We start from the raw sequence: 13,954 nt of genomic DNA, 5'->3' as shown, positions 1-13,954 counted from the left end.
CGCGGCGACGCTGCCCCGGCCTCGCCTCGGCGCGGTACCCCGTGCTTAAGGAAAAGCAGATCCGGCAACTGGGGATGTTCCTGTGGTTTTAGGTGAACTCTAGAGTGACGGTCCGCAGGTTTTATCTGCTGCTTTCCTCCGTTTTCTTCCTCATAAACTGCAGAATTACCTGAGTACGTGTTCTGGTGGGCTCCTCGGGAAGATGGCTGCTGGAGTGGGGTTTGGGTGCTGCTGCAGAAATCTGTGGGGCTGCAGCTATGAAGTTGAAGGAGGTGTTGTTCGCAGTTTACCAGATGGCGTGCGGTGTTACAGCTGTTGAGTGAGCCCCCGGTGCTGCGGTGTCCGACTTCCTTTAGAGGGGCTGAAGGGCTACGTGGGGTGATGGTGCTCAAACACAGAAATACTGCACCTGCCCACTGAGCAGGGCATATGGTATGTCGAGTCAGCAAAGAATTATAGTAGTAGTGTGGCTTGAGCGGAAATGTGTATCTTTTAGCTAAAAGTAATCAGGGGCTGGACACATTTCCATGGGAAGCAAGTACTGGCCATTGCCCCCTCCCAGCAGGTGCTGTGAGACGTGGCCAGCATGGCTGTACGACCGCACGAGTCCTCCTTCAGCCATACGGCGAGCGGCCGGCAGCCATCCACGCGGTGGTTTGGGCCCAGGGAGCTGGCTTCTCTCCCAAAACACCTGCGTCAGTCACGCCTCATAGAAAATTTGTCTTTGGGATCTGCAACGTTTGTGTTTTAAGGCTCTCCCTTGTCTCAGTCGGTGTCTTGTGGTAAAGATTTCCAGCTCCGATCTGGCACTTATCATTAGTAAATCACAAAGCACTTGACACGGGAGCCCTGTTATAGCACGTGGATGCATGAGGAAGCCTGCCTTCCTGAATGTGTGTACATGATTAATACTGGTCTGTCTTCAACAACATACATCTTCCCATGTTCCTTTTCCAGTTTGTTTGGTGGAAAACTTGATTCGTCAGATATTTTTGCCACATCTGAAAGGCAAACTCCCTTTGGGAGGTAAATAATAAGTATAAAGAGAAAACCCCTTTGTAGCTGTTCTTAAAAAGTTTTAACGCTGCTTCCTCTTCAAAACACTGCATCTTTTTTTTTTTCCCCCCAAGTAACCACGTTTTTGCTTTGTATTTTGTATTTCAAGAGTGGCAGTCTTTAGAAAGATCCCAAGGCAGAGAAGTGTCCAGTAGTTGTTAGATTAGCTGTGTATACCCTGCAGGACAGTGGTGCTCTGGGGTGTTGTTCGCAGTCTCTTGCTGTGTTCTGACTCTGTCAGGAGGAAATCTGGGTTTGCTCCATTCCTCCACACGTGCTCATACCCTTGGGATGGTCTGGGTTCTCCAGCAGATAGCTTGGACTGAACCGATCGGGAAGCCAGGACTGCTGGGATTGTTCTGCCTTTCAATGTAAATAGCATTACGTAACATAACCCAGTAAAGAGCGATGCTGCATAGTAGAAGAGAAGTTCCTTGTAGGACAGAGAGCAAACCAAGTCTGAACCCTTCCTGAGGTGCAGAGTTGTCTAGCAATGGTCTTTTTCCTCCCCGTCCCATTCTTATATGCATGAAAAAATGTGGTTGAGTTCTTTGTGTCATGTTACAAGGACCAGCAAAGACTTTTCCTGGAGCTTGGGTACTTAAACAGCAACGCATACAAAAATTCGCAGATCCACTTACAATCTCTTCATGGTAGAGTGTCTCTGTAATGCAGTAGGGATTTTATAACCCTTTGTAAGTGTTTTCAGTGATTAAAAAAAATTCTCCATTTGCTTATTGTAATATGAGACATCTCCATTTTCAAGTGGAAGATACAGAGACACAGAAATAAAGTGCTCTGCCTGAGGGCATGCAGTCTGATCAGAAAGGCCAGGTTGTGATTCAGTCTTGCTCTATCTTGAAAATTATACTCTTTAGTAGCCATAATGTTATGTCTTGCCTGCATTTAAAAGTTGCTATAAAACAATTACTTAGCAATATGTATGTGTAATGTGCCTTTTACATTTTTTTCCTGTTATCTTTCTGTGCAGCTTCTCTGACTCTTAATTCCACTATGAAACAGCTGACGGCAGAAACTATTCGTCTCCTTTCAAGTTCTCAGGTCATTACATCAGTTGTGAGTGTGGTGAAGGAGCTGATAGAAAACTCCTTGGATGCCAGTGCCACAAATATTGATATTAAACTGGTAAGTCCTCTTTCTTTCTCTTACAAAGAATTGGATGTAAAATAAGATGCAAGGAAAGTTGTTCCACTGCAAATGTGCATTTTAGGCGGTTGTGGTTTGGGGAATGGAAGGATATTAATAGTGTTTATACACATATATTTTTAATCTCAAATAAAAATGGTCAAAAAACAGTTTCCACAAAGATTTTTGAGGCCCTAGTGAAACAGTAAGGCATATTTGTGCTCCTGAGTGTGTCTTGGGGAAAAAACTGTCAACTTCTTTAATACTTCTTTTGCTACTGAAGTCCAAGATGTTGGATTTCAGTTTCACTGCTAGACTGGCACATTTAATGCTTATTACAAAATATTGTCAGGAAGGTGAAAATGGAAGATGTTGATGGCCATGCTAGGTGTTTTTCTCATGTAAATTACCACAGCGTCCCTAATTACTGTTAACTATTTCTAACATTTTATTTTTATAAGGTGTTAAAAAAAAGTTGGCATATCACTCAAGGATAGTTTCTGAAAAAAGAAAATACTGCTTATAATAAGCAACTTGTGCTTTTTTTCCCAAATTGGGTAAAATGGCTAACTGATCATCTGTTTTTGCTGCTACGGCTATTTCTGGTTTTGCAGTATTTTGTAGAGAGCTGCATAATAGTCATATCTCCTGCTTAGTAGGAAAACATGTTGTTACAGTCTGTAAAAATGGATGTATCCAGAATTGCATCCCATTTCCTTCCCTCTAAATAACAGTGAATGTATAAGCTATTCTTGAATTGTGTTAGACAAATGCTTCTAATGAGGGGGGCAATTATATTTCTGCTTGTTTCTTTGTCTATGTCACTGCTATCTTTTCTGAATGAGTCTCAAGTGTTTTCCATCTGAGTATGGCTTCCTGCAGATGCCAAGGGACATGCTTGTTTGTTATTTGCCTAAAGTGAGCTGAAGATACTGTGCCTTCACTATGGTCTGTGATGACCTCTATCTTGTCAATATTTAGACTGCATAGTATCTTGCTTCATGAGTACCTCCAAAGTGAGTAGTGTATGCACTACTGCAGGTAGGGGTATCAGAATGAGATCCTGTGAGCTGATCAATAACTGCAAGAAGTCAACAGATGGTTTTGGAGCCTTCAAAAATTGTTAGAACAAACCTTGTCTCTTTTACTAGAGTGCTGATATAAAGCCATGCAGGTAGCCAGAGGAGGAAACCCTCTAATCAGCGTGGGTTTCACAGTGCAATAATGATCTGTTTCCATAGTGAGAGGTCCCAAATCAATTAAAAAGAGCGTTTTCAGTCATTTCCAGTGCATGAGTCATCTGCACTACTGTTACATTCTTTGTCACTTCAGCCCGATCCAAATTGCTGTGTTTTTAAAACAAACCAACAGCCAACCTGGCTTTACACAAGTTGTCAGTGCTGATTGTTATTCTGTGGGTACTAGGGAAGAAGAGAAAACTTGCACTTTGCACAGCTCTACATAGTAATACTGTAAAATGGTGGATTCTTTTTCTGGGATTTTTTTTTTTTTGTGATAAGAATATTTTTAGAGCAAAATACTATTTTTATTATTTTAAATAAGGTTGACCACATTAACTCTGACTGGTTTAAAAGCATAATAAAGAACAGAAACTTTGACATTTAATTTTATAGCTTGATGGGTTTTGCCTGAAACTTGCAGCATTTTTATTGTTTTAACCTTTTCCAGATGGATTAGGAAGGCTAGCTGATTCACTCAGACTTGTTACCCAATTTGGCTGAACACAGACAGGAGTGGCTTTTTTTGGAGACAGGCAGGAGTTAACCTGGGGGTGGAATGGTTCTCAGGTAGAAACCATGGCAGTGGCCAGCTGTAGCGGGAAGCTTTAGCTAGTGTTTTATTCTTGTTAACTTCTTGGTTGACCAAGCTCCCATAGGTGATGTTACTGAGTGCCTTTGCACTGTGTCTCAGCAAGCTTTTATGCAACACTGGGAAAAACATCAGCTTGTACTGTAGTTTTAGATAATGTGATGTTGCTTTCATTATAGTATGAAACCAGTAATTTGATTAGAAACTGAACTGTGGCCTTTCTGTAAGGTGTTGGGTGGTATGTATTTATTAATTTGAACTTTAGCTTTGTTGCTATTGGAAAGATGAACATGCTGGAGCTTGCCTTGTTGTTAGCAGCGGGGTCAACGGCCTCAGTAGCATGGCTGTGCATTAAGCATATGTAGAGTGATGGTTTTATCCTTGACGTGACGTCCTGGCTTCAGGTTAAAGTATGCTAAAAAATGTTGATGCAGCAATACAATTGCTTGTGTATGGATAAAGAGAATCCATGGGCTATCAGTTTCTTTACTGACTTCTAACAACAGGAATTTATGAGAATAATCTTCATCAGCTGACTGAGACCTGCATATTTTAATTAATAGAGAAGATGAGCAACAGCCTTTGCTAGTAGTTGGAGCAGAGTAGGGCTTTGGGAAGGACAAATCTTGGTTACGGGTTTGCTACTAGTATATGAAATAGCTGTTGTAAAAGGCAGGCACTCGTTTCTGCACCTTTTTTCCAATGCATGAAGTGGGCACTTTAATCCTTAGAACCTTCTCAGCGGAAGCTTAGCTGGGTGAGGTTCCATTGTACACCTGATCCATCTCATCACCTGAGAAGTGAAGTCCTGAGAAGTCCTACATGCATCTGCATGGCATTGCTAGACATTTCTGCCTCTAATGATCCATTCATCTTGCTAATTCAAAAGAAAAGTTGCCCAGCAAGAAAAGTGGATTATTTGTGTCAGTTTAATAAGCTGAATTGACCTTAGAGTTCTCATGAGTAGCAGAGCTGTAGCTGAAACGAAGATGGGACTGTGCAGTTGTGAGTAAAAGAGGAGGGAGTTGAACCATGCAGTTTGGCATCACTGATCTGGTAGAGCAACTTAAATGTCTCATGGGATTGTGACCACAGTAGTATTTAGGTCATGTAGCATGGTGGAAGGTGTTACAGAATACAAAGTTTAAGCACTGTAATATTTTAAGCAAAATATGTGCAAGTAAAAATGAATAATATTAGAAAAGAAATAGAGAATCATTCATGTAGCGTTTTGATTGAAGTTGAAGAAGACAAATCTCATTTTTCCTAAGCAGTTAAGTGGTCTGGAAATAAAAATTAGAATGGAAAATAGAGGTTCATTGTAAAATGCTCAAACCCTTCATTAGTGCATACAGCAGCAGCATAGAAGGTTTCCTGTTTCTATCTCCTTATGTGTTTTTATGTTCAGTTGGAGTGTATTGCTTAGGTTCTGTCTTGCTTCCCAGTAGGAGATTGACTCAAATATTAGCAGAATCATTGTTTTTCCCCTGAAGATAGCTTTAGCACCATTCATTAATATGGAAAGTGAAATGTACCCACATTTCTATTGCATATCAGTTAGCTAAATACATGTAGTTCTGTGGCTACCTCAGAGGCTTTTCATGTTTCCTCATGCAGATTATGTGTGACTAGAGATAATATCTTTAGATACCTTCCTTTTGTTTTTAATTGCTTTTTTTTTTTTTACTTCAAGAAATAACCCTGGGAGTCCATTATATTTTTTCATAACTGTCTTCATTGTATGCCCAGATGAGACAATGAAGTTAGTTCTGTCTAATCAATCAGCTTTCTGTGAAGGACCATCCCATGCTCTGTACAGCATCAGTAGCAGCCACTCATTCAAGATACTTTAAGCAAAACCACTTTTAAGGTCACCTAGATGTATTACACACTACAGCACGTTTTTCTGTATGCTACATCATAACCTTTTCAAAAAGAGCCAGGCATGCGTCTGTAAAAGAAGTTTAGTTAGTGATCCTGCAGCTCTAATTACTTTCTCCTCCTGGCTTGTGATTCTTTTTGGGTGTGATTTACATGGGCAGATTATAATGTAGCTGGAAGGAAGCATTTGTTTGCTGCACCTATTTGAAATTTTATAGAACCTGAATTCCGTATTTCATTTAGCTATCCTAATTATCTGGGTTTTCAGAGTTTTTCACCCTATTTATGCTTGTGTTTATTGAAATGACACAATTTAAATTACATTATATAAATACAAATACAGTAAATATGTATTGCATAATACGTAAAGGTAAATCACAAAGACTGAAATTCGCTTCCTTGAAAACTGTTTTTAAGAGTCTCTTTAATTCTTTTTGTAAAGTATTGTACCTCTTTACAAGCTTTCTTATTTCTGTCTTTTCCCCATTGGAATTGCAGCTTCTGTACATTGAGAGACAGTATAGAGACTGGAAAACCTCTGCAGTAGTGAAATCACAGAAATAGCCTGAAATTGAAAACAGTTCTTGGTGAGGGCCCATTGACCTTAGTGGATGCAGGGCTGCATTTGTGATGATTTGAAAAAACTGATATCAAGCAGAGAAGAGAGGTGAAAAGCCTTTAGCTTTCCAGCTATAGGTCTTTTTCTGAGCTTAGGTTTTTCAAATTTTATCCTAGTTTAAAAAAAACCCTACACTTAATTCCTGTTTCAATTCACTGTATTTATATTTATGTGCTATTTCCAAACCACAGGGTATGAAGTACATTATTTAGAGAAATCATCACTACTATCCTAACATGTTGTATTTTTCTTTTTTATTTCTTTTTTCAGAGAGACATTCATCGTTACTCAGTTTCTCCAAAAAAGCAAAACTCCCACTTCTCTCTGTATGGCTAGAAGCTGTAACCTTAGCTGCTTCAAACTTGTGTCTTAATTCATTTGTCTGTTTTAGTGCTCCTTTACGTTTTGTTCTTTTTCAGGAGAATTATGGGTTTAACAAAATAGAAGTGAGAGACAATGGCAATGGAATCAAGGTTGCTGATGTTCCAGTTATGGCAATTAAACACTACACCTCAAAAATAAGCTCTTCTGAGGACCTTGAAAGGTTGACAACATACGGTTTCCGTGGGGAAGCTTTGGGATCAATTTGCTGCATATCAGAGGTGAGCAGTTGCTATAAACATGTCTAGTCTTTGTATTGTGATTTTTTTGTATGTGTGTTTGTGAAGCTTTTTTAAAATATCAGTGCAAAACTTTAAATTGTTCTAGCAGCCTGCCAGAGATATGTTTTCAAAAGAATTTATACTTGTGTATACTGCCTTTCCCCTCCTCCCCAGAAGTCATGTCATATGGTTAGGAAGCAGTACAGATTTCTTGTTAGCGTCAGTCCTGCCTTTCTGTCACACTGGTTACAGCAGTGCTCTATTTATCTTCCTTAGTCAGAATAGGTCAGAGACAGACTGCTTAGTGTTTTCTCTTCTATCAAGGTATAGATACATGATTCCTCAGAACACTGGGTTATCCTCTTTAGTCTTGTCAGGAAATATAATGTCAAAGAGTATGGCTGAGTTTGCTACTTGAATTAGGGTAAATCGAAATAAGGAACAGCAGATGGTGGCCAGGAGAAATCACTTCAGGGAACTGATGGCCCACATAGCTACCATTCCAGTAAGGATTTTCTGCTTTGATGTTATCTAGGTGATCAGCAGTCACGGGACCTTGCTGGGCTCCATATTGCTCCTTGACTTGTGTATGACTGCAGTTGCAGAAACTTTGTTGTCCGTATGAGTAAACAGGAACCTGGCTTCCTGGCCTGTCTGAGGCTGATCCATATGTTTGTGCTGAGGACTGACAGTGTACTGATACGTAGGATTTAACTTGTTGACTGAAAATAAGTAAGTTGATTCAAAGCCATCTGAAGAGTGTTCAGGCTATTAAGGGCACAGCATCTACCTCTTCCATTATGTTTTGCCTTTTTGTATTTGTGCTGTGCCAAGGTCAAATTTTGGATTCTTCTTTCTAAGTCTGCAAAGGATTAGATCCTGCAAGAAGATACTGATATCTGTGTCTGATTGGAACTATCAACTGTCAAGGTCAGGAGACATGTTAGAGCTTGACTCCTTGCTACCTTGGGCTACATTCACCTTGCACTAAGCAAGAGCGGGTTGTGTGTTTGGATGGAGATTTCCAAAGATGCTTTCAAAAGAGTTGGTGTTTTGACAGATGATGACAGACCTCAATCCTTGGTTCCTTCTAATGAGTTGTCAGAGCAGGGTGCCATCTGTTTTGAGCATTTAATCAGCTCTGTGCTATGTTTCCTAAGAGATGGGAGGTGACCTGAGTGTATTAAGTACTTTAATAGGTATTACTTTAATCCTCAGATCATAATTATGTTGATTAAACTCCTGGCATTAATTGCATTCTGGCTACCTGAACTGCCCCCTGAAGTTTCAGTTAAGAGGTGCTTTATTATTGGCCCCTAAGTAGGTCTGTAACGTTGTCATTTCCAATTAATCAATTATTGTTTTTTCTCTCCAGAGGCATGGCTGAATTCTGAGTGATTCATATGAGACACTAAAATAAACCAAAATATCCTGAAACTCTATATGTGTGACAACTTTTATGCCTTTCAGTTGGTTAAAGTGCAGTGGCTCTACTGTTCAAAGTATGGATGCCTGAATTCAGGGAATTGTAGTTTTATTGAACTTCTGGTGTGTGACAGGTCTTGCTAAAGCCAATCTGTGTATTACCTTAATAGCTTACAAAACATGCTACTACTGATTGCTAGATATATTTGGGTGTGGAAAGATAATATACGGTTTGTTTGATAGTAGTTGTTATGTTTGTGGAATCTCACATGAATTTAAGAAGTTGTCATAGTATGCCTTTGGATGAAAATGCGAAATTATCAATTGATTTAGTTGTTTGTTTAACCTGTGTTTAGAACATACAGGAGCGTGTGTTGTAGGTAGTAGGGATTGCTGTGCTTCACGTATTAGTGCGATAGAAATGCTTGCCTTTTAGTTAAATGGATGGAAAAATGAGTAATAATGCAGAATGTTTCTGTGATGGTGAGAAACACCTGTAGAAGAAAAAATTTATAAATTAAATGTAATTATGGTGACTAAAATACCACAATGGTAAGAGTGGTAGCAAAGCTTATCTAAGCTCATTCTGAACTTTGTGAATCCTCGATTAAAATTTTTTTTTTTTTAATCACTCCTTTCAGGTTTTGATCACAACAAAGACAGCTGATGATGATTTCAGCATTCAGTATGCTTTGGATAGCAATGGGCATATAACTTCTGAAAAGCCTTCCCATCTTGGGCAAGGTAAGATATCTTTTTTTTCTGGTGTTGCACTGTAACAGAAGTATTTTGTTTCTCTGAGGCTCTATTTGATGTTGAAATACCTGTTCTGTACTTGAAGGTTGAGTATGAAATCTTTGCAGCTGTAAACATTTCTTGCCTTATGTCTGTCAACTGAGAATGTGTTATGATTGTAAGAAATAATATGTCTTGGAAGTTGCTTTAGATTGTAATTATAAACTAGTTTCTCCTTCTCTGACTCACTCCTTCAAGCTGACAGTGGAAATAAATCTATAAAAATTCAATGCCCCAGGTCCAGGCAGACTGGAAGTATATATCTTTTATAAGTATATGAAAGATTTGTTCAGGACCAAAATAATGTTTCTGTACATAGCAAAATCCTTGCTTAAAGTAGGAAGAGTTGCCCTGCTGCTATACAAGGGAGTTGCTGGAAGCAGTGCAGCTGTAGGACCAGGCAAAGTCACAGTTCTTTCTAACCTGCAGGAAGGGTGTGTCACTAGAAATCTGTCTGCATGTTTGTGTGAAAGATTAAAGGTTGCCCTCACCTCAGAGGCAGCCTTGATTGTTCAGACGTGTTGTAGGTTTGAGGTAGCATCTGCTCTACTTCGTGCTCCGCTCAGCAGATTGTTGCTCAGTGAGGACCGTTAAGACCACACCGTGTCCTTGTGTTACACTCCAGCTGGTGTATTCCCGGAAGACGTGTCCTCCTTTCTTGTGACAAGGGAGTGTGAGCTTTTCCCAGCTGAGCCACAGCGACTGCTTGTCAATATTGTGCCCACAAGCTGCCCTGCAGCCGGCTGCAGTGCTTATACGACAACGGCGAGCTGACTCGCAACCCGGCATCCTTCCTCCCCAGCACGAACTGGTCGCAGGGAGCCATTAAGCCAGCAGAAGCTGCCGAGGGCTAGTCAACGGGCAAATACTTAAGAAAGACCTGAAGCTGAGAACTCTAATTTTAACTAAATTTAACCAGGGAGTCTTTTTAAGATCTAGGCTGTAGTATTTTCCACAGCCAGAAAACCTGTGGGTTGCATTGCTTTATCTTTTGTCAAAATTGTTGTGTGATTGACTGAATTCTGTTACATATATTTAATACTTTGCAATACACTTATGGGCTAGGAATTTATGTGATTGTGTTGGTAGATGAATATTCCTCCTCTTAGTATGTACTATGCCTTGAACAGAGATATCTGGCTCTTCAGGTACTACCCTAAAGCAAATGCTTGTAAAGGGCCTTAATGGACCTCAGTGTTCCATTGCCTCCAGATATGTCTGAATAGATTCTAGTCTGTTAACCATTTTACTAATGAAAGTTAACTTAATATGCAATGAAAGAGTCTTCAGCTTTAGTGCTGATTCTTGCTATTGTCAGTTGTGTATGAAAGAAAGTTTAATGCTGCAGTCAACTCTGAATAAAGGACGGGAATCGCAGCTCTTCAGATCTATACATACTTTTTTGGGGGAGGATGACTGCTAATTTGGTATATTTCTTCTCATGCTAATATACTCTAATTTAGTGTTACTGGGGTTTATATGCAGGAGCATACAGACAGGTCTCTTCAAGTATAAATGAAGTTTCCTCAATATCTCGTCAGTGGTATGTTTTTGGTGTAATTTCTACTTGTTTTTTGTCACGTGCTTGCAGGTACTACAGTAACAGTCCTCAACTTGTTCAAGAATCTTCCTGTGAGAAAGCAGTTTTACTCAACAAATAGAAAATGTAAGGAAGAACTGAAAAAAGTCCAAGATCTACTGACAGCATATGGTATCATAAAACCAGACCTGAGGATAACCTTAACACATAATAAGGTAATGAGTTTTTCTCTATCAGCTATCTCAGGATAGTTTCTGATTAATTTATGCATTTCATCTAATACTTACATAAAATCTTTCATTCCTAGGAATTTTCTTTCATCATAGGTTTGTTTTGAGCTTCCACTTCTTTCTTTCCTTTATAAGTGTGTATTTATGGTGGTTACAGATTTTAATCCTAAAACTCCAGCTCCGATCTTTTTGGTCTGCTCCAACAGGTGCCTGGTTAGATATATGAAGTACAAAAATTATTTTACATGCTAGCGGTATAAGAATGATTGTGCATGCTAGTGGTTATTAAAGATGTTAGTGGTGTTCTGCAGAACAAAGAAGTGAAACCTTACTAGGCCACAGGGCCTGATCAAGTTTTAACTCAAGCTAGCTGAAGAAACTCTCAAAACTTACTGGGTTAAGCTATCTATCTGTATAGATACTGTAGCACATACAGGTAGCTTGCTGTATGCAGAGTCATAAGAGCTCAACACATAACGATGGTTTCCTTCTAATAGGCCACAAAATTCAAAGCAATTTGCTACATTGGTGTAAGTAAGAGTAACGTATGTTATAACAGTAAGCTTTAGTTGAACTAGTTGTTCTTTGTTTAGACTTGGGGGAACATATTCAGAGGCTGCTTGGAGGCTGCTTTGGCTTCACAGCATACAGAACAGTAATTTTACAACACAGGTACAGAAGTTAAACACACAGCTACAGAAATGACACGTTAAGCAGTTCTCCTTTACCTGACCTCAATTTAACATAGCTAATTTTACTGGCTGTACTCCTGCTTTTGAAACCTCTGAGAGGAAAGTTACACTAATGAATTTCCAAGTTGCCACAAAGTAGAGAGTGACATCTCGTGGCCAGATCTCTCACCAATTCTTTTTCTGTTCTACAATACTTTTGTTTGTTGATCTTGCTCTTTGGCTTGTTCATTAAGCAATTTCGATCAGTTACTCTATCAACCGAACAGTCACACTTCGGTTCCTTTTCAGTCGGAATGATGAATGTCACTGCTTTCCTGAAATGAAAACAGATTGCCCAACCTTTTCTGGAGTTGGATAGCATGCTGCGATTATATTTATGTATGTATTTCTAAATATCAAAGTGTAGATACTGTGAAAAACAAAAGCTAGTCTTGCAGGTACAGAATTAGTACTCCAAAGCTGAGAAAGTGTATCTACTTTCAGTCTTACTTCATTGGGACTACAGAAAGTTTGAAATCGGAGATCTCAGGGCTGTGCACTTCTTAGATTGTGTTAAGCTCCTTGACATATCTAGCAGTGGTTGACAGTATTGGTCTTAAATGCTGGTTAATAAAAGTAATTTTGTCTTTTATTGGTGGTTTGGTTTTGCCCTCTCTGACAAGTTGCAAATGAGTTTTATATCATATTTTGATTTCATCCCCTTTCATTAGACTAATAGATCATGGTTTTCTTTTCTTTCCTCTGCTTATTTTAATACAGTGGCAATAATGTGCAAAAAGTTGATCACATGTCTTTTTCACAGTGCTGACCACAAAAGTGGTGCAGAGGGTTGCATGATAGTAGCCATTGCACGTTGGTTTTGACTACCTATCCTATTAGCTTCAGAGGTAAATTCTTCAGTACACAATACGAGTAGGTAAAATGAATCAGTACAAATGCCATCTGCAGGCATTGTAATGACATTGATGGTGCTGACTTTTTGGGGTCTTCATTTTGCATTGCTGGCCTTATGTTGATTTAATATATTTAGAAAAAAGAAAACAAGTAAGAAACTGCTCAGACGTTTCAACACAAGAGGTCGCTCAGTAGCTATTGCTGAGCAGGGCAAATTAAAGGCTTAAATCATCCAGAAAGCGTAGTCTGTCTCTGCATGTGTAAATGCTTTAAAATAGCCTGAAAATGTTAAAAAACTTTCAATGCAGATCCCTGTGTTTCTACTGCTGTTGTCATTCCTTGCAAAATAAAAAATTGCCTGTTGCATCAATTTGAAATTGTGAAATTCCAATGCATAACAACTTTCATCAGGTCTATGTGCATCTGTTTTACCATAATATCACAGACCATGAATATGCACTGGTTCTTTTTCCTTCAGATGCTAAGTATTATTGTCATTAAAATTATTAATTCAGATCAGAAGGTGTTTTTCCTATAGTGATACTACAGTGTATCTGTGCTAGAATAACACTCTACTGAATAGGGTTGTCTGTGATTTTTTTTTTTTTTTTTGAGGCTGTTATATTTCTATTTGAAATGTGCTGGGAGAAAGAATTAAGTTCTTAGAATGGCTTTGTTTTTTATGTAGCTTACACATTATATATTAGTTAAAAAAAATGGTATGTGCAAATATTCAGAGGAGTTCCTAGAATCCCACATTCTTGAGGCTGAGCCAATGCTTTCTGTTGCAATGGAAGAAGATACACGTCAGGAGTAAGATCAGGTTCCGAGGCTTAAAAGAGCAAGAAGGTAGCAGAGATGAGGTATTAGAGAAGGAGATGAGGAAAGATGGGTCGAAAGAGGAGAAAGGGTAGTAAGTGAAAGAAGAGTAAGTGACAGTGTATTTCAAAGAAGTCTTGAAAATAAATGACAAAACCAGTACATTAAAAAAAAACAAAACACACAAAAAAACCAAAAAAACCCACCAGTCTTCAAAATCCTGTATTTAAAAGCATGGTGGGTTGACCCTGGCTGGATGCCAGGTACCCACCAAAGCCGCTGTGTCGCTCCCCTCCTCAGCTGGACAGGGGAGGGAAGAGTAGAATGAAAAGCTTGTGGGTCGAGATAAGGACGGAGAGAGATGGCTCACCAGATGGCTTACCATCACGGGCAGAACAGACTTGACTTGGGGAAATTAGTTTAAT

General features: G+C 39.2%; 1 protein-coding gene across 1 annotated transcript; it reads left to right on the top strand.

Annotated features, from left to right (window-relative positions):
• Positions 1-2,047: 2,047 nt before the first annotated feature.
• LOC104617967 (PMS1 protein homolog 1-like) lies at positions 2,048-11,109 on the top strand (the record flags this gene model as incomplete). The annotated part of the gene is made up of 4 exons (XM_010283424.1): positions 2,048-2,202; positions 6,952-7,134; positions 9,201-9,303; positions 10,946-11,109. Coding segments are annotated over exons 1-4 (582 nt in total), but the record flags the coding sequence as incomplete, so codon positions are not given.
• Positions 11,110-13,954: the final 2,845 nt, after the last annotated feature.

The sequence above is a fragment of the Phaethon lepturus genome, unplaced genomic scaffold (genome assembly GCF_000687285.1).
Source record: "Phaethon lepturus isolate BGI_N335 unplaced genomic scaffold, ASM68728v1 Scaffold34373, whole genome shotgun sequence".
Taxonomy (NCBI): domain Eukaryota; kingdom Metazoa; phylum Chordata; class Aves; order Phaethontiformes; family Phaethontidae; genus Phaethon; species Phaethon lepturus.
Note: the sequence above shows the minus strand (reverse complement) of the source record. Positions and strands in the feature narration are given on the sequence as shown.